This window comes from Chiloscyllium punctatum, chromosome X (assembly GCF_047496795.1).
Source record: "Chiloscyllium punctatum isolate Juve2018m chromosome X, sChiPun1.3, whole genome shotgun sequence".
Lineage (NCBI taxonomy): Eukaryota > Metazoa > Chordata > Chondrichthyes > Orectolobiformes > Hemiscylliidae > Chiloscyllium > Chiloscyllium punctatum.
This window is the reverse complement of record NC_092791.1, coordinates 12,394,506-12,422,005: the sequence shown is the minus strand read 5'-3', so window position 1 is coordinate 12,422,005 and position 27,500 is coordinate 12,394,506. Positions and strand designations below refer to the sequence as shown.

Sequence of the window (27,500 nt, the reverse complement as noted above, 5' to 3'; positions counted from 1 at the left end):
TTTCGGACCGCCCAGAGAGCGTCCTTCACCGAGTTGATGATCCTCCAGGCGCAGTTAATGTTCGTCTCGGTGTGAGTCCCGGGGAACAGGCCGTAGAGCACGGAGTCCCGCGTAACGGCGCTGCTGGGGACGAACCTCGACAAGCACCACTGCGTTCCTCTCCAGACTTCCTCTGCATAGGCACATTCCAGAAGGAGGTGTGTGACAGTCTCGTCCCCCCCCGCAGCCACTTCGAGGGCAGCGTGCGGTGCGGCGCGGCAGAGAGTCCGGGCGTGCATAAAGGATCTCACAGGCAGAGCCCTTCTCACCACCAGCCAAGCCACGTCTTGGTGCTTGTTGGAAAGTTCTGGCGATGAGGCATTCTGCCAAATGGCTTTGACAGTCTGCTCAGGGAACCGCTCGACAGGATCCGCCCTCTCCTTTTCCCGAAGGGTCTCAAGGACGCTACGTGCTGACCACTTCCTGATGGACTTGTGGTCAAAGGTGTTTTTCCTCATAAATTTCTCCACGAAGGACAGGTGATACGGAACGGTCCAACTACTCGGAGCGTTCCGCGGCAGCGAGGCCAGGCCCATCCTTCACAACACCGGGGACAGGTAGAACCTCAGTACGTAGTGACACTTGGTGTTTGCGTACCGGGGATCCACGCACAGCTTGATGCAGCCACACACAAAGGTGGCCATCAGGGTGAGGGTGGCATTGGGCGTGTTTTTTCCCCCATTGCACCGGTCTTTGTACATAGAGTCTCTTCGGACCCGGTCCATCTTTGATCTCCAAATGAATTGGAAGATGGCCCGGGTGACTGCGGCGGCACAGGTCCTGGGGATAGGCCAGACCTGTGCCACATATAGCAATACTGAGAGTACCTCACACCTGATGACCAGGTTTTTTCCCGCGATGGAGAGCGACCGTTGCCCCCATCTACCTAGTTTCTGTCTCATCTTCCTGATCCGCTCCTCCCAGGTCTTGGCGCACGCCCCAGCCCCCCCCGAACCAAATACCCAGCACCTTCAGGTGGTCAGTCCTGACGGTGAAGGGGATAGAGGATTGGTTGGCCCAGTTCCCGAAGAGCATGGCCTCGCTCTTGCCTCGGTTTACCTTGGCCCCCGAGGCCTGTTCGAACTGGTCACAGATGCACACGAGTCTGTGCACGGACAGCGGATCCGAGCAGAAAACAGCGACGTCATCCGTGTACAGGGAGGCCTTAACCTGCAGGCCCCCGCTGCCAGGAATAGTCACCCCTCTCAGGCTCGCATCCTTCCTGATGGATTCGGCAAATGGCTCTATGCAACACACAAACAAGGCAGGAGAGAGAGGGCAGCCCTGCCTGACTCCAGATCTTACAGGGAAGCTATCTGATTCCCACCCATTGATTGAGACTGCACTGACAATGTTGGTGTAGAGCAGTCTGATCCAATTTCCGATTCCCTCCCCAAAGCCCATTTTGGAGAGGACATCCCTCATATATGTATGCGATATCCTGTCAAAGGCTTTCTCCTGGTCCAGGCTGATGAGGCAGGTGTCCATCCCCCTGTCCTGCACGTAGGCGATCGTATCCCTGAGGAGTGCGAGATTCTCAGAGATCTTCCTGCCCGGTACAGCACAGGTTTGGTCCGGGTGGATCACCGATCCCAGAGCAGACCTGACCCGGTTGGCGATGACCTTTGACAGGATTTTGTAGTCTGCATTTAACAGTGAGATCGGTCTCTAATTTCTAATTTCCTCCCTCTCCCCCTTCCGCTTGTAGATGAGGGTGATGATGCCTTTCCTCATGGATTCACTCATGGTACCTGCCCGAAGCATACTGACATACACCTCCAGCAGGTCCTGGCCGATCAAGTCCCAGAGAGCGGAATAAACCTCGACCGGTAAGCCGTCGCTTCCGGGAGTTTTATTCTTTTCGAAGGACTCGAGGGCCTTGGTCAGTTCATCCAGAGATAGCGGCTGGTCCAGCCTCTCTCGTGTTCTGTCATCTAGGACCTCCGTGATAGAGGACAGGAACGACTGGGAGGCCGCGCTGTCGGTCGGCTTCGAGTCATACAGGCTGGCGTAGAAGGATTTGCTGATCCTCATGACGTCAGCCTGAGATGACGTTACCGAGCCATCTTCTTCCTTCAGGCTGCTGAGCACGGAGCTCTCTTTGTGCACCTTCTGGAAGAAGAAACGTGAGCACGTCTCGTCCTGCTCCACCGAGCGGACCCTGGACCGGAAGATTATCCTGGAGGCCTCCGAGGCAAAGAGCGAGGCTTGCTGGCCCTTCACCTCATGGAGGTCCTCCGTGACATCGACCCCCATCGTCTGCAGCAGGAGCAGGTTCTGCAAAGTTTCCTGGAGTTGGGACAGTTTTCCCTGCCTCTCTCTCGCCTCCTGGACACCTTTTTGAGGATAAAGAACCTCTTGATGTTCCCTTTTACCGTTTCCCACCAGTCCGCTGGGGACTCAAAGAGGGGCTTCACGGTTCTCCAACCTGCGTAATCCCTCTTGAGCTCTTCGATGTTTCCCGGGGTCAACAGCTTAGTGTTCAGTTTCCACGTTCCCTTGCCCGCCCGCTGCTCGTCCTGTAGGTGACAGTCGGCCAGCAGGAGGCAGTGGTCAGAGAAGAACACCGGCTTGACGTCGGTGGATCTGACCGAGAGCGTTCGGGACACAAACAGGTAATCTATCCTTGAGCGGATAGACCCGTCTGCCCGTGACCAGGTGTATCTACGCTGCGCTCCATCTGCAGGGGTGCTGAAGACGTCGTGCAGCTTGGCGTCTTTGACCGTTTCCATCAGGGCCCTGGACGTAGCGTCCGGTTTACTGTCCCCCCCGCCGGATCGTCCATCAGCATCAATGATACAGTTGAAGTCTCCGGCCAGAATGACCGGCCTGGATGTAGCCAGCAGCAGTGGAAGCTGTTGCAGGACGGCCAACCGTTCACTCTTACCCACTGGGGCGTACACGTTGATTAGTCTCACAGGAGCGTTTCTGTATTTAACATCCGCGACGAGGAGGCGCCCGCCCACCACCTCCTTAACCTCGGAGATGGTGAAGTTGCCTCCCCGCAACAGGATACCCAGGCCAGAGGCACGGGTATCATTGCCCCCCGACCACACTGACGGCCCGTGGGCCCACAAGCTCGACCATCTCCTGTAACTGCTGAGGTGCGGTATCCCACACTCCTGCAGAAACAGGACACCGGCTTTGACGTTGGCCAGGAAGGCCAACGTTGAAACACATCGCGTAGCCGATTTAATGCTACGCACATTTATGCTGGCAATTTTAAACCCCATTTTACCAGTTTATGGGGTTACCAGTGTCCATTTTCTTCTGGTCTTGCTCCAGTGGGGTAGCTGCGTGCATCCCCGTGGTGACGGCAAACTGCTGGACCTTCCCAGGGCTGAGGTAGTTGTCCAGCTCCACGCTGGAGTCATTTCCCCGCTCTGGTGTCATCGTGTCGGACCCAGGGTCCTCATCGCCCCGTTCTCCATCTGACAGCAGGGCTGTCACTGGGACGCTGCTCCCAGTTCCCTGGAGCTGTGGGCCGGTGGGTACCCCTTGGTTCTCACCGGGTAGGGGGAGGCCTTCACCCATCCCCTCAGAGGGATCGTCTTTTCCTTCTTGGGCGGTGCTGCCCTCATTTCTCCCCACGGTGCTCTGCCTCTTCCTCCGGAGGCGACCCTTCTTGCGCCCGTCCTCACCCTCGGAGGAGCTGCCTGTATCCTCCTCTTGGAGGTGTCTCTTCCCCCTTCGCTTGGTGTGGTCCAACCCATCCATGCCGACCAGATATCCTAAATTAATCTAGTCGCATTTGCCAGCACCCGGCCCATATTCCCCCCCAAACCCTTCCTATTCATATCCCCATCTAGATGCCTTTTAAATGCTGTAATTGTACCACCCTCCACCACTTCCTCTGGCAGCTCATTCCACACACGTACCACCCTCTGTGGGAAAACGTTGCCCCTTAGGTCCCTTTTTAAATCTTTTCCCTATATCTATGCCCTCTACTTCTGGACTCACCCAACCCAGGGAAAAGTCCTTGGCTATTTACCTTCTCCATGTCCCTCATAATTTTGTATAAACTTCTATAAGCTCATCCCTCTGTCATTGAAGAGTTAACATCTGGAATCCTAGTGAGGATGGCACTTGAGATGAAAAGGGTAATGTGGCCACATTTTTATTAAATGTGCTGGTGCATTTTTGCTGCCAATATCCACCTTCTCTCCACCAGACCTCCGAATGCCCTTTTTTAGATTCAGCAGAGCCGTTTTAACTTGGGTCGGTTTAAAAAAAGTCTTTGACTGTTCTCGCCAGCAAGTTTTCCCTAAATATGTGTTTGATGGCAGAGAAATTGGGACGAGCCTGAGGACATAATCAGTAATTATCTTTGGTCTGTATTTTCATCAGCTTTCAAACGTTACTGCTGTTCCTGTCTGAAGCAGACACTTCATGGGCGGCACAGTGGTTAGCATTGCTGCCTCACAGCGCCAGAGACCCGGGTTCAATTCCCCCCTCAGGCGACTGACTGTGTGGAGTTTGCACATTCTCCCCGTGTCTGCGTGGGTTTCGTCCCACAGTCCAAAGATGTGTAGGTTAGGGTGAATTGGCCATGGTAAATTGCCCGTAGCGTTAGGTGAAGGGGAATGGGTCTGGGTGGGCTGCGCTTTGGTGGGTCAGTGTGGACTTGTTGGGCCGAAGGGCCTGTTTCCACACTGTGTAGGGAATCGAATCTAATCTTTTCATCGTGTCTTTAATCCACCTAAATTTATCTTTATTCCAAAACGATGAGCAAGTTCAGGAATTTCCCCCAACTCGTTCATTGAAAGAAAGGAGGTTCCACTGTTCATTGTTGGAATTGCTAAACTTTTAAATATTACGATGTGTGTGTGAGGGTAGGAGAGAGAATGTGGGAGAGGGAGTGCATGTGGGTGTAGGAGAGAGGGGTGATGGGGAGACAGTGGAGGTGAGGCGTGTGGGTGTGCGTGCGTGTGGGGGAGAGAGTGTGGGGGGTGGGGGGGAGGGAGCGTGTGGGTGTGCGCGCATGTGGGGGAGAGAGCGTGTGGGTGTTTGGGGGAGAGAGCGTGTGGGTGTTTGGGGGAGAGAGCGTGTGGGTGTGCGCGAGCGTGTGGATGTGTGGGGGGTAGGTGTGGGTGTGCACGAGCGTGCGGGGGAGGGAGCCAGTGAGCGTGCACGAGCGTGCGGGGGAGGGAGCCAGTGAGCGTGCACGAGCGTGCGGGGGAGGGAGCCAGTGGGCGTGCGCGAGCGTGCGGGGGAGGGAGCCAGTGGGCGTGCACGAGCGTGCGGGGGAGGGAGCCAGTGGGCGTGCACGAGCGTGCGGGGGAGGGAGCCAGTGGGCGTGCAGGGGAGGGGGTCAGTGGGCGTGCGGGGGAGGGGGTCAGTGGGCGTGCACGAGCGTGCGGGGGAGGGAGCCAGTGGGCGTGCAGGGGAGGGGGTCAGTGGGCGTGCGGGGGAGGGGGTCAGTGGGCGTGCACGAGCGTGCGGGGGAGGGAGTCAGTGGGCGTGCGGGGGAGGGGGTCAGTGGGCGTGCACGAGCGTGCGGGGGAGGGAGTCAGTGGGCGTGCGGGGGAGGGAGTCAGTGGGCGTACACGAGCGTGCGGGGGAGGGGGTCAGTGGGCGTGCATGAGCGTGCGGGGGAGGGAGTCAGTGGGCGTGCGGGGGAGGGGGTCAGTGGGCGTGCACGAGCGTGCGGGGGAGGGAGCCAGTGGGCGTGCACGAGCGTGCGGGGGAGGGGGTCAGTGGGCGTGCGGGGGAGGGGGTCAGTGGGCGTGCGGGGGAGGGAGTCAGTGGGCGTGCGGGGGAGGGAGTCAGTGGGCGTGCGGGGGAGGGGGTCAGTGGGCGTGCACGAGCGTGCGGGGGAGGGAGCCAGTGGGCGTGCACGAGCGTGCGGGGGAGGGGGTCAGTGGGCGTGCGGGGGAGGGAGTCAGTGGGCGTGCGGGGGAGGGGGTCAGTGGGCGTGCACGAGCGTGCGGGGGAGGGAGCCAGTGGGCGTGCACGAGCGTGCGGGGGAGGGGGTCAGTGGGCGTGCGGGGGAGGGGGTCAGTGGGCGTGCAGGGGAGGGGGTCAGTGGGCGTGCGGGGGAGGGGGTCAGTGGGCATGCACGAGCGTGCGGGGGAGGGAGTCAGTAGGCGTGCACGAGCGTGCGGGGGAGGGGGTCAGTGGGCGTGCACGAGCGTGCGGGGGAGGGGGTCAGTGGGCGTGCAGGGGAGGGGGTCAGTGGGCGTGCGGGGGAAGGGGTCAGTGGGCGTGCGGGGGAGGGGGTCAGTGGGCGTGCAGGGGAGGGGGTCAGTGGGCGTGCACGAGCGTGCGTGGGAGGGGGTCAGTGGGCGTGCACGAGCGTGCGGGGGAGGGGGTCAGTGGGCGTGCGGGGGAGGGGGTCAGTGGGCGTGTGGGGGCGGGAGTCAGTGGGCGTGCACGAGCGTGCGGGGGAGGGAGTCAGTGGGCGTGCACGAGCGTGAGGGGGAGGGGGTCAGTGGGCGTGCACGAGCGTGCGGGGGAGGGGGGTCAGTGGGCGTGCACGAGCGTGCGGGGGAGGGGGTCAGTGGGCGTGCGGGGGAGGGGGTCAGTGGGCGTGCGGGGGAGGGGGTCAGTGGGCGTGCGGGGGAGGGGGTCAGTGGGCGGGCACGGGCGTGCGGGGGAGGGGGTCAGTGGGCGTGCACGAGCGTGCGGGGGAGGGAGTCAGTGGGCATGCACGAGCGTGCGGGGGAGGGGGTCAGTGGGCGTGCACGAGCGTGCGGGGGAGGGAGTCAGTGGGCGTGCGGGGGAGGGAGTCAGTGGGCGTGCACGAGCGTGCGGGGGAGGGAGTCAGTGGGCGTGCACGAGCGTGCGGGGGAGGGGGTCAGTGGGCGTGCAAGAGCGTGCGGGGGAGGGGGTCAGTGGGCGTACACGAGCGTGCGGGGGAGGGGGTCAGTGGGCGTGCACGAGCGTGCGGGGGAGGGGGTCAGTGGGCGTGCGGGGGAGGGAGTCAGTGGGCGTGCGGGGGAGAGGGTCAGTGGGCGTGCACGAGCGTGCAGGGGAGGGAGTCAGTGGGCGTGCGGGGGAGGGGGTCAGTGGGCGTGCGGGGGAGGGGGTCAGTGGGCGTGCACGAGCGTGCGGGGGAGGGAGTCAGTGGGCGTGCACGAGCGTGCGGGGGAGGGAGTCAGTGGGCGTGCGGTGGAGGGGGTCAGTGGGCGTGCACGAGCGTGCAGGGGAGGGAGTCAGTGGGCGTGCGGGGGAGGGGGTCAGTGGGCGTGCGGGGGAGGGGGTCAGTGGGCGTGCGGGGGAGGGGGTCAGTGGGCGTGCACGAGCGTGCGGGGGAGGGAGTCAGTGGGCGTGCACGAGCGTGCGGGGGAGGGAGTCAGTGGGCGTGCAGGGGAGGGAGTCAGTGGGCGTGCGGGGGAGGGGGTCAGTGGCCGTGCACGAGCGTGCGGGGGAGGGAGTCAGTGGGCGTGCACGAGCGTGCGGGGGTGTGTGGTGGGGAGGGAGGGAGCGTGTGGGTGTGAAGGAGGGAGGGAGGGAGGGTGCGTGCACGGGTGTGTGTGTGTGTGTGTGTGTGTGAGTAAAGGAGGGAGTGTGCACGGGTGTGTGTGTGTGTGTGTGAAGGAGGGAGGGAGGGAGCGTGTACGGCTGTGTGTGTGTGAAGGAGGGAGGGAGCGTGTGCGTGTGTGAAGGAAAGAGGGAGGGTGCGCGGGCGTGTGTGTGAGAGTGAAGGAGGGAGGGTGCGTGCGCGGGGGTGTGTGTGTGTGTGAGTGAGAAGGAGGGAGGGAGCGTGGGTGTGTGTGTGTGAGAAGGAGGGAGGGAGCGTGCGTGTGTGTGTGTGTGAGTGAAGGATGGAGGGTGCGTGTGTGTATAGGAGTGAGGGAGGGAGCGTGCGTGTGTGTGTGTGTGTGTGAGTGAAGGATGGAGGGTGCGTGTGTGTATAGGAGTGAGGGAGGAGGCGTGCGTGTGAGAGTGAGGGAAGAAGGGAGGGTGCGTGTGTGAGTGAAGGAGGGAGGCAGTGTGCGCGGGTTTGTGAGTGAAGGAGGGAGGGAGCGTGCGCAGGTGTGTGTATGTGTGTGAGAGTGAGTGAAGGATGGAGGGAGCGTGTACCGGTGTGTGAGTGAAGGAGGGAGGGAGTGTGTGCGTATGAAGGAAGGAGGGAGCATGTGCGGGTGTGTGTGTGTGTGTGTGTGTGTGAGTGAAGTACGGAGGGAGGTAACGTGCGTGGGTGTGTGAGTGAAGGAGGGAGGGAGCACGCGTGGGTGTGTGTGTGTGTGTGAAGGAGGGAGGGTGCGTGTGTGTATAGGAGTGAGGAAGGAGGCGTGCATGTGAGAGTGAGGGAGGAAGGGAGGGTGCATGTGTGAGTGAAGGAGGGAGGCAGCGTGCACGGGTGTGTGTGAGTGAGTGTGAAGGAGGGAGCGTGCGCGGGTGTGTGAGTGAGTGAGAGGGAGGGAAACTACTGAAGATATCATTTTCAATTTTGAAGCCCGAACTGGCGTTGAAAGCAACCGAGCTGGCTGCAGTGCATTACTTAGATTGTTTGCGTAAACAAATTACCGCCTTTCATTTCCAAATACTAGCGTACCAATAAATTGTTTACCGCCCAATGTGTGCTCTGGGATTAAGGGAATATTCAAACACGAGCTCTCCGGATCAAGTAGAAATTGACCCTCCGAAAGACTGATCAGAATATTTGCTCCTGTTGGGAAGCCACAAATGTCTCGTTCGGAAATGAATTAATTGATGTTGAGAAATAGATGTGAGCAAATCACCAAGCTATGGGCGGGGGAGATAAAAAATAATTTAAGCATGCTACTGTATTATGGACCTTTCATTTCGGCGGAGTTTAAGTCAGAGGTAGAAGGCTCTAGTTTAGATATTTGAAGCTACAGTTGTCCTCAATTTTTTGGACTGATCATCACTGGACCCCTCCCCCCAGGTCGAGTGAGCAGTGTCCCTGGACCCCCCTCCCCGGTCGAGTGAGCAGTGTCCCTGGACCCCTCCTGGTCGAGTGAGCAGTGTCCCTGGATCCCCCCCTGCAGAATTACACGAGTCTGGGTGGGATGAACTGAAGGGTTAGTATGGGCTGAATAACCTGCGCCGACACTGCGGGGCTTCTGTGACCTGTGATGAAATACACTTCATTTGTCACTCTCTTGCCTCTTCTACAAACTGATCAATATCCTCCTGTGCAACTCCCCTCAGTATTGGCTGTCCCCTCCAATTTGGTATCACCCGCAGGTTTGGCAATTGTGTGCTCCATTCCAAAAAGCTCGTTGCTAACATTATATTGGGATGTACTGAGTATCCCTTAATAGCCCTCTTCCCATCAGTGCCTGATTTCATTTATTGATCTGCCTCTAAAGTGTTTTAATATTTTGCTTTATATTTCTGAATAATTTAATCCCTTTGTGTTGCCTTCTCTCTGAATCTCGAGTGATGTCTCTGATTCTCCTCTGTGTTTTTATGTCCTCAATACTTGCCCCTTTCCTAACCCTCAGGTCATTATTTACAACTTTTTTCATCCATCAAACCTCAAGTGCTCCATTTCTCACCGTTTCGCATTGTGCATCTCTTCCTGAACTCTGTTCAACACTGTTTTCAATGTTTCCCATTGTCTTTTCCTGATTAGGTTACTTACAGTGTGGGAACAGGCCCAACAAGTCCACACTGACCCGCCGAAGCGCAACCCACCCAGACCCATTCCCCTACAGTCACCCCTGGATCTGAAAGTTAACTCTTCTCTTGTTGGGGGGTTTTAACACATTGGATGAGATAGGAACTCTGTGCAGCTTGGAAGAATTCCATTTACCTCTCCCATTTACCAACCCCTGTTGTCTCATTAACATCAGTGCAATTGATAATTGCCCCAGTGATTATTGGACTTTTCTTTCACTCATTCTCCAATTTACGCTCATTTTATTTTCCTGCAACTCCCTTCCACTATTAGCTCAGCTATAAACTTCACCAATTGGCGTGACTCATCCTTTATTCTCTCTCTCTATATCAGTTTGAGTTTTTATTGCTGCCAGCTCTTGTATTCCACAATACATGATTTATATATTCTGGCAATATTGTCATTTATTGTAAGAGTTTGGATTTTGAATTAGTGGCATGTGGGTTTGGTCTGTGCGTATTGAGGGGTGCAATGCTCAACTTGACACTATCTCTGGAGCCATGGTATTTTCACTTTCCAAAGAAGGATATTAAAACACTGGTTCACTCTCCACAGATGTTGCCAGACCTGTTGGGTTTTGCCGGTAATTCACAATCATAGAACCTCTACAGTGCAGAAAGAGGCCATTCGGCCCACAGGGTATGCACCAACCCACTTAAAAGTCCCAACCACACCAATCCTGTGACCCAGCATTTCCCATGGGACAATTTAGCATGACCAATCCACCCTAACCTGCACATCCCAGGGCACTATGGGACAATTTAGCATGGCCAATCCACCCTAACCTGCACATCCCTGGGCACTATGGAACAATTTAGCACGGCCAATCCACCCTAACCTGCACATCCCTGGGCACTTTGGGACAATTTAGCATGGCCAATCCACCCTAACCTGCACATCCCTGGGCACTATGGGGACAATTTAGCACGGCCAATCTACCCTAACCTGCACAACCCTGGGCACTATGGGGACAATTTAGCACGGCCAATCTACCCTAACCTGCACAACCCTGGGCACTATGGGACAATTTAGCATGGCCAATCCACCCTAACCTGCACATCCCTGGGCACTATGGGACATTTTACCATGGCCAATCCACCCTAACCTACACATCCCTGGGCACTATGGGACAATTTACCATGGCCAATCCACCCTAACCTGCATATCCCTGGGCACTATGGGACAATTTAGCACGGCCAGTCCACCCTAACCTGCACGTCCCTGGGCACTATGGGACAATTTAGCACGGCCAATCCACCCTCACCTACACATCCCTGGGCACTAAGGGTGGATTGACCATGGTAAATTGTCCCCAAACTTGCACATCCCTGGGCATTATGGGACAATTTAGCATGTCCAATCAGTCCATGCTGACCATAATCCCAAACTAAATTAGTCCCAACTGCCTGCTCCTGGCTCATATCGCTCCAAACCTTTCCTGTTCGTGTCCTTATCTTTTAAATGTTGGAATTGTACCCACATCCACCACTTCCTCAGGAAGTTCATTCCATGCATGAACCACTCTGTGTTTAAAAAAAAAAATGCCCCTCATGTCTTTTTAAAATCTTTTTTCTCTCACCTTAAAAATATATCCCCTCATCTTGAAATCCCCCACCCTAGAGAAAAGGCATCTGCTGTTCACCTTATCTATAGGCCTCATGGTTTTAGAAACCTCTATAAGGTCACCCCTCAGCCTCCGACACTCCAGGGAAAGAAGTCCCACCCCCTCTCTCTAACTCAAACCCTCCATTCTCAGCAACATCCTGGTAAATCTCTTCTGAACCCTCTCCAGCTTAATAATGTCCTTCCTATAACAGGAAGATTCAATTTATTATTGTCGCATGAACTGAGATATAGTGGAAAGTATTGTTTCTACAGTCAAGAAGGCACACCAACATTTCAAATTCCTCAGGAGGCTAAGGAAATTTGGCACGTCCACAAGGACTCTTACCAATTTTTACAGATGCGCTGTAGAAGTCATCCTATCCGGGTGCATCACAGCTTGGTACAACAACTGCTCTGCCCTGGACCATAAGAAACTACAGGGAGTAGTGAACCCAGCCCAGTCCCTCACACAGACCAACCTTCCATCCACTGACTCCGTCTACACTTCCCACTGCCTCCGGAAGGCAGCCAACATCATCAAAGGCCCCTCCCACCCCGGATACACCCTCTTCCACCCTCTTCCATCAGGCAGAAGATACAGAAGCTTAAACAGATTCAAGAACAGTCCAAAGATGTGCAGGTCAGGTGAATTGGCCATGCTAAATTGCCCGTAGTGTTAGGTAAGGGGTAGATGTAGGGGTATGGGTGGGTTGCGCTTCGGCGGGTGCGGTGTGGACTTGTTGGGCCGAAGGGCCTGTTTCCACACTGTAAGTAATCTAATCTAATCTAAACAGCTTCTTCCCTGCTGTCATTAGACTTCTGAACGGCCCTCTCCTATACTAGAGTTGATCTTTCTCTGCCCCTTCTCGGTAGCTATAGCACTATTCTGCGTTCTGCTCTGATGTACTTGCGTCAGGTATGGTTTGTCTGGACAGCACGCAAAGCAATACTTTCCCTGTATCTCGGTGCATGTGGCAACAAGAGATCAGAGCAAATCAATGAAAGGAGGGGACGCAGCCATTGAGAGATTGGGTTTGTTAGCTGAACTGACTGGGCACTCTGGTTAGGTCACTGGAACCAAAACATTAACTCTGCTTTCTCTCCACAGATGCTGCCAGACCTGCTGAGTTTTTCCAGCAGTTTCTGATTTATAGCATCCACAGTTGTTTCGTTTTTGTTTTGTTTTGTAGTTTTTAAGTTGGACCACGCGCTAACCTTCCCAATGCATGTTCTAGTGCAGCTCGTTTCATAATATTGTGGCGAAGTTGGTGTGTGTATTATGGTAAAAATGGTGAGGTGGGGGGGAAGGACTGCGTGGTCCCTTTACAAGATGGTGTTTTCTTGGTGCTAAAACAGCAGTTTAAAGAGAGAGCCTGAATTGAAACATTTTGTATTGAACAGCCAACAGCATTTTTACAAGACTACAAGTCTTTTCAATTTTAGCCAATCCATTTAAACCAAGCACTAAGAATCATAGAATCCCTACAGCGTAGAAACAGGCCATTCGGCCCAACAATTCCACACCGACCCTCCGAAGATTATTCCAGACCCTATTACTCTACATTTACCCCTGACTAATGTACCTAACCTACACATCCCTGAACACTATGGGAAATTGTGCATGGCCAATTCGCCCTAACCTGCACATTTTTGGTCTATGGGAGGAAACTGGAGCACCCGGATGAAACCCACACAGACATGGGGGGTGGGGGAGAGAGAATGTGCAAACTCCACACAGACAGCAGCTTGAGGCTGGAATCCAACCCGGGTACCTGGTGCTGTGAGGCAGCAGTGCTAACCAGTGAGTCACCGTGTCACCATTAAAGTGCTGAGAACCGATCACATTTAAACCTCATGTTTTTTGACTATCGGGAACCAGTCTGATTGAAAAGAAACTAATATGTCATCAAGGGTATAAAAGATGTGGGCATTTTGAAAACCGTGAGGAGTGCTAACTGCCATTTGCCAGAGTTAAGAGTCCTCAGCGCGCGTGCGCGCTCTCTCTCTCTCTCTGTCTCTGTCTCTGTCTCTGTCTTTCTGTCGCTCTGTCTCTCTCTCTGTCTCTCTCTCTCCCTAGATTGTTACCAATGTGGGAGCAGGTATTTTGGACAGAGTGAAGGTTTTGGAAAGAAGATCAGCAGAGAGGGTGAGGAGCATTTCGCAAGACACTTTCCGTGTGAACTTTGAGAGATTAAGATTTAGATTATTGCTTTGTTCTGTAAGTAGGACTTGTAGCGGCACGGTGGTACAGTGGTTAGCACTGCTGCCTCACAGCGCCAGAGACCTGGGTTCAATTCCTGCCTTCTGGCAACTGTCTGTGTGAAGTTGGCACATTCTCCCCGTGTCTGTGTGGGTTTCCTCCGGGTGCTCCGGTTTCCTCCCACAGTCCAACGATGTGCGGGTCAGGTGAATTGGCCATGCTAAATTGTCCATAGTGTTAGGTAAGGGGTAAATGTAGGGGTATGGGTCTGGGTGGGTTGCTCTTTGAAGGGTTGGAATGGACTTGTTGAGCCGAAGGGCCTGCTTCCACACTGTAAGTAATCTAATCTAATCAAACAGCATCCTGTTAGAATCTTGTTTTATTCGGGAATAGGTAGTTAGAGAGGAATTGCTCAATTTGTTGGTAGTTCTGTTAATTTGTTCACGGTTGGTGTTCGATAAATAAATTGTTACTTACTGATTGTGGGGTGACCAGCGCAGACCCCATCCTTTAACCATTCCTTTATAACCGATTGGTGGGTGGAACGAGAGGTAAGTTATACCCCCTTGGCACATTTGTTTATCAGATAACAAGGTGAGTTTCTCTGGGTGTTTTGGTTTTAATTCTCAGAAGGGTGTTGACTTCCACTCTGCTCTGCAACAGATATCTAATCCTAATGAAGATGAGAAAGGATGTCCTTTAGCTCGGGGCGTGGAGACAGCGGATCTTGGATTCTCGCTGTTTTAAGTGAGATTCTGTACAGTGCTGGCATGTTGTTGAAAATTGTGTGATCACGTAAATTCCATCAAAAGGCAAAGTTTTCATGTCTGTGATACTTCATCAGGACCTGGAACTGATTGATTTGATTTATTTATTGTCGCGAAAAGTGTTGCATAGTGTCGCCACTCTCCGGCACCATCTTAAAACGCAGGAAAGTAAACCAAAGCATAGAATATAAAGGCAGAAAAATGAAGAGGTAAAGAAAGTGTTCAACTTTCAAATCCTTCTTGTTAAGTGCTCCGCCATGGGCCTGGTAACCAGGCAGGAGTCCCCTTCACCGCTGGAATGAAAGTTGCCCACTCTTCAGCGCCATCTTGTCTCCCCCAACGCCCTTGTCCATCGAGGACTCGATGGCCTCGCCAATGTAGATGTCACTGGGTCCCGCATTCTGTCACTGCCATGAGGCTGTTTGGGCCCACCTTGTCGATGCAGCTGCTGCTGATGATGCAGGCTGTTCTACCGTGCCAAAATTACCGTCTGTTGCCACCTCCATGAATCTGTGCTGGATGCAGATGCTGCCAGGAACCCAGACTCCTCTCCGCAGCAGCAGCCATGAGTCAGCACTAGGGCCATCTCGTTGAAGCACCCAAGCTCTTGCCACGGGTCTGGGCTGGGCCTCCTCTCCACCCGCCACGGGTCTGGGCTGGGCCTCCTCTCCACCCGCCACGGGTCTGCGCTGGGCCTCCTCTCCACCCGCCACGGGTCTGGGCTGGGCCTCCTCTCCACCCGCCACGGGTCTGCGCTGGGCCTCCTCTCCACCCGCCACGGGTCTGCGCTGGGCCTACTCTCCACCTGCCACGGGTCTGCGCTGGGGCCCACTCTCCGACCGCCACGGGTCTGGGCTGGGCCTCCTCTCCATCCGCCACGGGTCTGGGCTGGGCCTACTCTCCGACCACCACGGGTCTGCGCTGGGCCTACTCTCCACCCGCCACGGGTCTGGGCTGGGCCTCCTCTCCATCCGCCACGGGTCTGGGCTGGGCCTCCTCTCCACCCGCCACGGGTCTGGGCTGGGCCTACTCTCCGACCACCACGGGTCTGCGCTGGGCCTACTCTCCACCTGCCACGGGTCTGCGCTGGGGCCCACTCTCCATCCGCCACGGGTCTGCGCTGGGCCTACTCTCCATCCGCCACGGGTCTGGGCTGGGCCTACTCTCCGACCACCACGGGTCTGCGCTGGGCCTACTCTCCGACCACCACGGGTCTGGGCTGGGCCTACTCTCCACCTGCCACGGGTCTGCGCTGGGCCTCCTCTCCATCCGCCACGGGTCTGGGCTGGGCCTACTCTCCGACCACCACGGGTCTGCGCTGGGCCTACTCTCCATCCGCCACGGGTCTGGGCTGGGCCTACTCTCCATCCGCCACGGGTCTGCGCTGGGGCCCACTCTCCACCCGCCACGGGTCTGCACTGGGCCTCCTCTCCATCCGCCACGGGTCTGCGCTGGGGCCCACTCTCCACCCGCCACGGGTCTGCGCTGGGCCTACTCTCCACCTGCCACGGGTCTGCGCTGGGCCTCCTCTCCATCCGCCACGGGTCTGCGCTGGGGCCCACTCTCCACCCGCCACGGGTCTGGGCTGGGCCTCCTCTCCATCCGCCACGGGTCTGGGCTGGGCCTCCTCTCCACCCGCCACGGGTCTGCGCTGGGCCTACTCTCCGACCACCACGGGTCTGGGCTGGGCCTCCTCTCCACCCGCCACGGGTCTGGGCTGGGCCTCCTCTCCATCCGCCACGGGTCTGGGCTGGGCCTACTCTCCATCCGCCACGGGTCTGGGCTGGGCCTACTCTCCATCCGCCACGGGTCTGGGCTGGGCCTCCTCTCCATCCGCCACGGGTCTGGGCTGGGGCCCACTCTCCGACCGCCACGGGTCTGGGCTGGGCCTCCTCTCCATCCGCCACGGGTCTGGGCTGGGCCTCCTCTCCACCTGCCACGGGTCTGCGCTGGGCCTCCTCTCCATCCGCCACGGGTCTGGGCTGGGCCTCCTCTCCATCCGCCACGGGTCTGGGCTGGGCCTACTCTCCATCCGCCACGGGTCTGCGCTGGGCCTCCTCTCCATCCGCCACGGGTCTGGGCTGGGCCTACTCTCCGACCGCCACGGGTCTGCGCTGGGCCTCCTCTCCACCTGCCACGGGTCTGCGCTGGGGCCCACTCTCCGACCGCCACGGGTCTGCGCTGGGCCTCCTCTCCACCTGCCACGGGTCTGGGCTGGGCCTCCTCTCCATCCGCCACGGGTCTGGGCTGGGCCTACTCTCCGACCGCCACGGGTCTGGGCTGGGCCTACTCTCCATCCGCCACGGGTCTGGGCTGGGCCTCCTCTCCATCCGCCACGGGTCTGGGCTGGGCCTCCTCTCCACCCGCCACGGGTCTGCGCTGGGCCTACTCTCCGACCACCACGGGTCTGGGCTGGGCCTCCTCTCCACCCGCCACGGGTCTGGGCTGGGCCTCCTCTCCATCCGCCACGGGTCTGGGCTGGGCCTACTCTCCATCCGCCACGGGTCTGGGCTGGGCCTACTCTCCATCCGCCACGGGTCTGGGCTGGGCCTCCTCTCCATCCGCCACGGGTCTGGGCTGGGGCCCACTCTCCGACCGCCACGGGTCTGGGCTGGGCCTCCTCTCCATCCGCCACGGGTCTGGGCTGGGCCTCCTCTCCACCTGCCACGGGTCTGCGCTGGGCCTCCTCTCCATCCGCCACGGGTCTGGGCTGGGCCTCCTCTCCATCCGCCACGGGTCTGGGCTGGGCCTACTCTCCATCCGCCACGGGTCTGCGCTGGGCCTCCTCTCCATCCGCCACGGGTCTGGGCTGGGCCTACTCTCCGACCGCCACGGGTCTGCGCTGGGCCTCCTCTCCACCTGCCACGGGTCTGCGCTGGGGCCCACTCTCCGACCGCCACGGGTCTGCGCTGGGCCTCCTCTCCACCTGCCACGGGTCTGGGCTGGGCCTCCTCTCCATCCGCCACGGGTCTGGGCTGGGCCTACTCTCCGACCGCCACGGGTCTGGGCTGGGCCTACTCTCCATCCGCCACGGGTCTGGGCTGGGCCTCCTCTCCATCCGCCACGGGTCTGGGCTGGGCCTCCTCTCCATCCGCCACGGGTCTGGGCTGGGCCTACTCTCCGACCGCCACGGGTCTGGGCTGGGCCTACTCTCCATCCGCCACGGGTCTGCGCTGGGCCTCCTCTCCATCCGCCACGGGTCTGGGCTGGGCCTACTCTCCGACCGCCACGGGTCTGCGCTGGGCCTCCTCTCCACCTGCCACGGGTCTGCGCTGGGGCCCACTCTCCGACCGCCACGGGTCTGGGCTGGGCCTCCTCTCCACCCGCCACGGGTCTGGGCTGGGCCTCCTCTCCACCCGCCACGGGTCTGGGCTGGGCCTCCTCTCCACCCGCCACGGGTCTGCGCTGGGCCTACTCTCCGACCGCCACGGGTCTGCGCTGGGCCTACTCTCCATCCGCCACGGGTCTGCGCTGGGCCTACTCTCCATCCGCCACGGGTCTGCGCTGGGCCTACTCTCCACCCGCCACGGGTCTGCGCTGGGCCTACTCTCCACCCGCCACGGGTCTGCGCTGGGCCTACTCTCCACCCGCCACGGGTCTGCGCTGGGCCTACTCTCCACCCGCCACGGGTCTGCGCTGGGCCTACTCTCCACCCGCCACGGGTCTGCGCTGGGCCTACTCTCCGACCACCACGGGTCTGCGCTGGGCCTACTCTCCGACCACCACGGGTCTGCGCTGGGGCCCACTCTCCACCCGCCACGGGTCTGCGCTGGGCCTACTCTCCACCCGCCACGGGTCTGCGCTGGGCCTACTCTCCACCCGCCACGGGTCTGCGCTGGGCCTACTCTCCACCCGCCACGGGTCTGCGCTGGGCCTACTCTCCACCCGCCACGGGTCTGCGCTGGGCCTACTCTCCACCCGCCACGGGTCTGCGCTGGGCCTACTCTCCACCCGCCACGGGTCTGCGCTGGGCCTACTCTCCACCCGCCACGGGTCTGCGCTGGGCCTACTCTCCACCCGCCACGGGTCTGCGCTGGGCCTACTCTCCACCCGCCACGGGTCTGCGCTGGGCCTACTCTCCACCCGCCATGGGTCTGCGCTGGGCCTACTCTCCACCCACCACGGGTCTGCGCTTGCTCTATTTGCTGACCACTGACACAAGCTCCTGAGGTCTCCAACAAGAAGTAAGTAGAAGAAAGGAAAACACGAAAAAGAAAAGAAACAAGATGAAAAACAGCTTAAGTAGATGAGCCCTGGTCTCAAAACCCCTACTCCACCGCCATTGTGCCAGAAGCCAAACTTTCGAGATGGATTTGCTTTTGAGCAAGTCTGGATGGTGCAAAAAAGCAAGTTTTACAGCAGAAGAAAGAAATAAAAGATGCACCTGGGACGGGCGTGCCATAAACAAAAAAAAAGGAAAAATCTGAAGAGTTCCACAAAGAAGCAGCAAAATAGTCACGAAGCTTATCAGCTGAAATTCTTGGAATGTAAGCGTGAGTTCAGAAGCGCTGAGCTGAAAGATGAGGTGCAGTTCTGGAACAGTGTCACAGGCAGACCATAGAGACGTCGGTGTGAGAGCAAGATGGCGAATTAAAATGCTAGGCTGCAGGAAACTCGAGAACACCCTTACTGAACAAACCGAAGTGTGCAGTAGCTTGGATTGAAAGAAGTGGGCGGTGAAGCACTGTTCCATCTGGAAGGAGTGGACGGAGAGGCAAAAAGAGGTTTTTAATTTTAATAAAGGGCAGGTTTTGGTGGGGGCATTGGGTTAGAAGCGGAGGAGGTTTGGAGACTGCTGTGGTGGACAGATTGAGGGAATACCTCCGAAGTGGTGTCATTGGAACAGACAGAGCAAAGATGGAGAAATGGGGGGGGGGGGGGGGGGAGGGGCGCGGGGGTGGTGGATAGAGTCCTGACAGGAAGCAGGGTGTGAGGAAGTGCAGTTGAGGTTGCTATGGAAACTGGGGGATACTGATGTACCAGCAGAAATGGGAATAGAAGCCACGGAGGGGAGGAGTCCATGATGGATCATCCTCTGAGAGGAGGGGTAAGAATTGGAAGCCAAGTTGCTGAAATGTTTTCTGTGTCGGAGGAGAGCAGATTTTTATCTGAATATTCCTTTCAGTTAGCAGCACACCTGCCTCAGGTACATCTTTTGTATCTTTGCCTGTGCTCCTGCCCCCTCACCCTGGAGGATGAACTTGCCTTTCGTTCAATCTCTCTTTGTTGTTCACCCTGTCACAGATCCTTTTTCTTTCTCCATCCACTCCTTGCTGTAAACTGGACATAGAGTCTTACAGGACAGAAGAGGACCTTCGGCCTATCAAGTCTGTGCCAACAAACACTCCTGGAAATTGACACTGATCCCGCTTTCCCACACTAGGCCCCATAGCCTGGAATATGATGACACTTCAAGCTCATCCAAGTACATCTTAAAGGTTCCCCCCCACCCCACCCATTTTAAAATGATTGCCCCCTTGTTATTGACCCTTTGACTGAGGGGAGCAACTGCTTGCTCTCCACCCTGTCCGTGCACTTTGTAATCTTACACACTTTGACCAGCTCCCTCCTCAACCTTCTCTGCTCTATAGAAAGCAACCTGAGCTTATGCATTCTGTCTTCGTCACTAAACTGCTCCATCCCAGGCATCATCCTGGCGAGTCTCCTCTGCCCCCCCCCCCCCCCCCCCCCACCCCTCCAGTAGAGTCCCATCCTTCCTTCCTATAGTGTGGGTTATGTGTTCATTCTGCTGAAAAGGCCACTGATCTGAAACACTAACTCCCTTCATTTCTCCAGATGCTGTTAATTGATGGATTTCTTTTGTTGTTCAGTGACTGAAGTGATGGCGGGGAGTTGGAGTTAAGGAACAGAAGTTTCAACCCACCCCCGACCCACTTGAAGGTGGAACTTGAAGCTGCATTAATTTATTAATGACTTAGATGAGGGAGTCGAAGGGTGGGTCAGTAAATTTGCAGATGATACAAAGATAGGTGGAGTTGTGGACAGTGAGGAGGGCTGTTGTCGGCTGCAGAGGGACTTAGATATGATGCAGAGCTGGGCTGAGGAGTGGCAGATGGAGTTCAACCCTGCCAAGTGTGAAGTTGTCCATTTTGGAAGAACAAATAAGAATGCGGAATACAGGGTTAATGGTAGGGTTCTTGGTCAGGTGGAGGAACAGAGGGATCTTGGGGTCTATGTACATAGATCTTTGAAGGTTGCCACTCAGGTGGATAGAGTTTGTAAGAAGGCCTATGGAGTATTATCGTTCATTAGCAGAGGGATTGAATTCAAGAGTCGTGAGGTGATGTTGCAGCTGTACAGGACTTTGGTTAGGCCACATTTGGAGTACTGTGTGCAGTTCTGGTCGCCTCACTTTAGGAAAGATGTGGAAGCTTTGGAGAGGGTGCAGAGAAGATTTACCAGGATGTTGCCTGGAATGGAGAGTAGGTCATACGAGGATAGGTTGAGAGTTCTCGGCCTTTTCTCGTTGGAACGGCGAAGGATGAGGGGTGACTTGATAGAGGTTTATAAGATGATCAGAGGAATAGATAGAGTAGACAGTCAGAAACTTTTTCCCCGGGTACAACAGAGTGTTACAAGGGGACATAAATTTAAGGTGAAGGGTGGAAGGTATAGGGGAGATGTCAGGGGTGGGTTCTTCACCCAGAGAGTGGTGGGGGCATGGAATGCGCTGCCCGTGGGAGTGGTAGAGTCAGATTCATTGGCGACCTTTAAGCGGCATTTGGATAGGTACATGGATGGGTGCTTAATCTAGGATAGAAGTTCGGCACAACATCGTGGGCCGAAGGGCCTGTTCTGTGCTGTATTGTTCTATGTTCTATGTTCTAAGGCCTTCCTCCTGTCTGTTGTATGTCTTGAATAACTCTTGTAGCAGACAATACCAGTTCATTTCACCGTCTTTGATTCTCATCTCTTTGCCTGCAGTCAGCTGACAAGAGATGATTGCAGCTGTGAAGAAGAGAAGACTTTCTTCGGCAACCTCATCAGTCGTGACTCCGTCACCGACTTGGAGCTGGTCTTTGATGCAGCAGAACGTCAAGAGGTCAAAGAGAGGCGGGAAAGGGAGTATCACCATTTTCGAGAAAGGTATGGTTTGATCCATTCGCGATGCGTTTGTAACTTCGAGAGTGAAAAGGTGATGGGAAAATGTCTTCCACACGTCAGCCAGGAACATCACCTCACTCCAATTGGGCCTGTTGGCTCATCCATATTTTAAAAGTTAGTTTGATCTCTTCTTTTACTGCTGTCTTCTCTCCCATGCATGCTGTGGCAACATCATCCCAGTAGCAGAGCTGAACGATCTTATTTGAAACGTGTTTTTCCTTCATTTGTCTCCTCTTCTGCTCTGCTGGCTTAGATTAGACTAGATTAGATTCTCTACAGTATGGAAACAGGCCCTTTGGCCCAACAAGTCCGCACCACCCCTCTGAAGAGTAACCCATTCCCCTACCCTATATTCACCCCCTGACTAATTCACCTAACACTATGGGCAATTTAGCATGGCCAATTCACCTGACCTGCACATCTTTGGATTGTGGGAGGAAACCCACACAGACACTTTGTTCTCAGCTTTGTTTTTTTTCTTAATCCCTTCAGGTGGCAGTTTGTTTCATTTAAGCACAGCCTGTGTCCTTTAGAGTCATAGAGTCCGACAGGACAGAGACAGACCCAAACTGGTCCATTCCGACCAAAATATCCATCCACATGAACCCTATTTCCCTGCACTTGGCCCATATCCTTCTAAACCTTTCCTGTCCATGTATTTGTCCAAATGCCTTCTAAATATTGTTAGTATACCCACCTCAACCACTTCTGCTGGCAGCTCATACCACCGTGTACCACCCTCTGTGTAAAACTGTTGCCTCTCAGGTTCCCTTTTATTCTTTCCCCTCTAACCTTAAACTGATGTCCTCTAGTCCTTGATTCCCAATGCTGGGGAAAAGACTGAGTGCATTCACCCTGTCAATGCCTCTCATGATCTTATACACTTCCATAAGGTCCCCCCTCAGTCTCCTACACTCTAAAGAAAAAGGCCCTAGCTTGTCCAACCTCTCCCTATAACTCAGACCCTTGAGTCCTGGCAACATCCTTGTAACTTTCTTCTGCACTCCTTCCAGTTTAATAACATCCTTCCTATAGCAAGGTGACCAAAGCTGAACACTACTCCAAGTGCGGCCTCACCAACATCCTGTCCCAACTTCTCCACTCAATGCTCTGACTGACTGCATCCCATGAGGTGTTTTGGAAGCTGCATCATAAAATTCCCCTCTCGACCTCCAGCAGACTTTCTCCTTTGTTCTTCTTGACCTCATACCCTTCCCACTCCCTTAAAAGAAAAACACTCGGCTCCTCTCTGGTGCTAATGAAAGGTCCACAGGCTGAAATGGTCACTTTAAGTCTCTTGGAGACCTTGGAGTGTAGATTCATAGCTCCTTGAAAGTAGAGTCGCAGGTAGATAGGATAGTGAAGAAGGCGTTTGGTATGCTTTCCTTTATTAGTCAGAGTATTAAGTACAGGAGTTGGGTGGTCATGTTGCAGCTGTACAGGACATTGGTTAGGCCACTGTTGGAATATTGCGTGCCAGTTCTGGTCTCCTTCCTATCGGAAAGATGTTGTGAAACTTGAAAGGGTTCAGAAAAGATTTCCAAGGATGTTGCCAGGATTGGAGGGTTTGAGCTGCAGGGAGAGGCTGAACAGGCTGGGGCTGTTTTCCCTGGAGTGTCGGAGGCTGAGGGGTGAACTTATAGAGGTTTACAAAATCATGAGGGGCACGGATAGGGTAAATACACAAGGTTTTTTCCCTGAAGTGGGGGAGTCCAGAACTAGAGGGCGTAAGTTCAGGTTGAGAGGGGAAAGATACAAAACAGACCTAAGGGGGCAACTTTTTCACACACAGGGTGGTGCATGTGTGGAATGAGCTGCCAGAGGATGTGGTGGAGGCTGGTACTATTGCAACATTTAAAAGGCATCTGGATGGGGACATGAATAGGAAGGGTTTGGAGGGATATGGGCCAAGTGCTCGCAAATGGGACTAGATGAATTAAGGATATCTGGTCGGCATGGACGGGTTGGACCGAAGGGTCTGTTTCTGTGCTATACATCTCTATGACTCTGGGTGAAGACATCTCTCCTCATCTCAGTTCTAAATGGCCTCCCCCATATCCCTGTTCTGGAATCCCCAACCATCAGAATCCTGGTTCTAATTTCTGCGAATTTTCTAGGTTTCTATAAGACTCCCACCCCAGCACTCATTCTCCTAATCTCCAGTCAATACAATCCTAACCGACTCAATCTCCCTTTATATGTCAACCTTGGCATCAGTCATTCCAGGAATCAGTCTGGCAACCCTTTGCTGCATTCTCTCCATTGTTAGAATATCCTTCCTCGGATAAACTGCGCACAGTACTCCAGGTGTGGTCTCTTCCAGACCCTGGATTATTGCAGGAAGACATTCTTGTCCCTGTGTTCCTCAAGCCTGTGTGAGGACCCCTAATACGGCTGCCCAAGGCCAGTCAACCACAGTCCAGTTCAACAAAGGAAGAGACGGACATTCTGTAAGCGCTGCCTTTAGGCCATGACCAGAACAGAGAGCTGCTGGGACAACTAAAGGTTGCTTGAACCAAGATGGCGATCGGCACACTTCCTGTGTGCTTTTCACTGTTGTATGAAGGGCAGCAGAAATTGTCAGGTTTTGCACCCAAAGTAAGGTTCAATTCCTCTTTCGTGGTTTCTTTTGTGTCTTGCAAGATCAGTCAACTGCCACCATTATGGCTGCCTTTGCCGTCCTTTCTGAGCTGACTTTATTAGATTTTTCTCTCCTATGGCAGACTCCTGAGTTTTCCTCGTTTCTGCCTCCTAAATTTCAAACATCTAATGAACACACTTTTCTCCTCCAACTCATTCTTTTGGTCTGCCTCAAACTGTACACGGTGGCCTTCAGTCTTCACTGACTCGAACACACTTCACTCAAGCTTGGTATCATTTTAACTGCTGCTTCCTACTAGCTCCTACTCCTCCCACCTTCAGTAATGTGCTGCACTATCATCTTCGACCCTTTACCTCAATGTCAATGACCACAGTAGAGAGGAGGGGAGGCGAATTCAATTCTCCCACTTGTGGTAAAGAAGTGTGGTTAATCTATAATATCGTTTATCTTACAGTTTGAATTTGAGGTTTTGGTCTGTGTGTCTGAAGGGGTTTTATGATTAACTCGTAAGTATTTCTGTAGCTGTGGCGCTTTCTTTTAAAACATGGTCTGAGGGGAATAGTTCTTGGAAGCTAGTGGGAGATTGTTTACTTTGGGTGAATTTGTACAAGCGTACAAAGTAAGTGTTTGTGTGTCAGGCATTCTGTTTAGATGAGGGGAAATACCCATAACTTGGGCGGGTGGGGGTAGGGCGGCGGCAGAAGATTTACTGTTTGGGGTCAAACTACAGTCGTTTTGTCTAAAACTGTACAAGAATTTCTCCTGAGAAAAGGAACGAATTTGGAACTGTTTTTTAAAAAAAAAAACATTCACCTTAGGGAAAGGAGTTTAGTTTGCTTGTTCTATACCAGAGGTGCTCTGTTAAAACCCTGAGGAGGTTATTTGAAACTGAGAAAGTCTAAGCTCAGTTATATGATAGCTCCAGGTCAAGGCTATCAGATTCTCGAGACAGAGAATTGAAGCCACAGTTAATTAAGCCTCATAGACAAAATAAGGGAATACTGTCTAATGTGATGACTGTAAAGGAATGCTTTTGGGATTAATGGGAATGTATTTTCTTGCGTTTCAAGAATCTTCAATCTTCTATATGTCAATAGTTTGTTTTATTTTATTTCAATTCTCATTCCTTGTGTATAATAAACTTCTGTTTTAAAGTGTACCTTAGTAAAACAAAAAAAAATCTATCAAGCCACATTTCAGTGTCTGATCATAACACTTGTCTAGTCATCACATTAGCTGGAATTAGAACATACTCTGCTGCTATCCTGGTCTGGGCTGCGTTGGTGTAAGAGGGACTGAGTGAGGGAGGGGATCTGTACAACATGGGGAATTGGACTTGAGGAACCTACCTTTAGACTTCTCTCGTCCACTTACAGCCAGCGATATTAGGACTGTTCGGGGCATATTGTTTCGGTCTTTCTGAGGTAGCGAGCACATCTAAATCAAACATAAATCTCAATAAAATCACCTCTCATTTTTCTAAACTCCAATAGGTCCAATCTGTTCAACTTTTCTTTGTAAGATAAGCCCTTCGTCCCAGGAATGAGCTGAATGAACATTCTCTGAACTGCTTCAAATGCATTTGAATGTTTTTTCAAATAAGGAGAGCTGAGCTGTACACAATAATCCAGATCTGGTCTTACCAAGTCTCTGTACTGCTGCAGTAACCATCCCTGCTTTATATTCTATATTCCATGCAATAAAGCCTTTAGAGTCATAGAGATGTACAGCACGGAAACTCATCCATGCTGACCGGATATCCGAATCAAATCTAGTCCCATTTGCCAGGACTTGGCCCATATTCCTCTAAACCCTTCCTATTCATATACCCATCCAGATGCCTCTTAAATGCTGTAATTGTACCAGCCTCCACCACTTCCTCTGGCAGCTCATTCCATACACGTACCACCCTCTGTGTGAAAACGTTGCCCCTCAGGTTTCTTTTAAATCTTTACCCTCTCACCCTAAACCTATGCCCTCTAGTTCTGGACTCCTCTACCCCGGGGAAAAAAGACTTTGTCTATTTACCCTATCCATGCCCCTCATGATTTTATAATCTTCTATAAGGTCACCCCTCAGCCTCTGACACTCCAGGGAACACAGCCCCAGTCTATTCAGCCTCTCACTATAACTCAAACCCTCCAACCCTGGCAACATCCTTGTAAGTCTTTTATGAACCTTTTCAAGTTTCGCAACATCTTTCCGATTGGAAGGAGACCAGAATTGCACGTAATATTCCAACAGTGGCCTAACCAATGTCCTGTACAGCCGCAACATGACCTCCCAACTCCTATACTTAATACATTGACCAATAAAGGAAAGCATACCAAATGCCGCCTTCACTATCCTATCTACCTGCGACTCCACTTTCAAGGAGCTATGAACCTGCACTCCAAAGTCTCTTTGTTCAGCAACACTCCTTACCATTAAGTGTATAAGTCCTGTCCTGATTTGCTTTTCCATAGTGCAATTTGACTTCCAAATGACTTGTTGCACCTGCAAACCAACTTTATGTATTTTGAAAACTTTACTCATGGGACATGGGCGTCACAGGCTAGGCCCTGCATTTATTATCTGTCCCTAGTTGAGAAGGTGGGGGTGAGCTGCCATCTTGAACCGCTGCAGTCTGTGTGCTGTAGCTTGATCCACAATGTCCTGAGGGAGGGAATTCCAGGACTTTGACCCAGCGACAGTGAAGGAATGGCGATAAATTTCCAAATCTGGTTTATGTACCAGGAGACCAAGACCTCTCTCATATTGACTCTGTTTTTCTCTCAACAGATTCTGCAAATCCTACTGAGTGTTTGCAGCATTTTCTGTTTGGATTTCTTGCTTTACCTTTTGTATTTTGGTTCCCTTCTAGGACCAGGTCTTCTGCAGATGCGTTGCTGTTTGCCAAAGCAAATTCTCCCTTGGAATACCCCATTCAAGGTGTTGAAGTGAGGCCTATGAAAACCATCTTAATACCAGGTCAGAAAAACAAAGCCAGAAGGGCGTGCCTTTATATCATACCTTACCTAAATTCAGAAGGTTGCAAAGTGCTGAAATGCCTTTTTTTTTTCCCCCAGTGTAGTCCCTGGCAGAGTGAAGTAATACTTATTAGCACAAAAGCCCTTGTAGCAAGGCTGTGAGCATTATCCTATCAGAGATCTTATCATTCTTCCTTGGGATGTAGGCTGACAAAGCCAATATTTGTTGCCTGTCTCTAATTGCCCTTGAATTGCCCATTTCAGAGGGTAGTTAAGAGTCAACCACGTTGGCTGTGGGTCTGGAGTCACGTGTAGGCCCAGAGTGGGTAAGGACAGCAGACTTCCTTCCCAAAAGGACATCGGTCAACTAGATGGGATTTTTCTGACAATTGGGAATGATTTTGTGGTCGTCATTAGACTCTTAATTCCAGATTTGTAAAATTGAATTTGGATTCCACCATCTGCTGTGGCAGGATTTGATTCCAGGTCCTCAGAACATTACTTGGGTCTCTGGTGTAATGGTCTGACGATAATGCCACTAAGCCATTGCAGCCCCACATCTTTGCTCTGTAAGCTCACCATAACAGTGAGAAATCCTGGC

At 54.0% G+C, this 27,500-nt stretch overlaps 1 protein-coding gene across 6 annotated transcripts in view; it reads left to right on the top strand.

Annotated features, from left to right (window-relative positions):
• The window catches only part of LOC140471091 (beta-1,4 N-acetylgalactosaminyltransferase 1-like), a 102,332-nt gene that overhangs the window by 25,003 nt on the left and 49,829 nt on the right, over nucleotides 1–27,500 (top strand). For all 6 annotated transcript variants that reach the window (XM_072566949.1, XM_072566952.1, XM_072566950.1 and 3 more), the window contains exons 3-4: nucleotides 21,149–21,310; nucleotides 26,794–26,900. In XM_072566949.1, coding sequence (XP_072423050.1) covers nucleotides 21,149–21,310; nucleotides 26,794–26,900 — 269 coding nt within the window. The remainder of the gene's footprint in view (nucleotides 1–21,148; nucleotides 21,311–26,793; nucleotides 26,901–27,500) is intronic.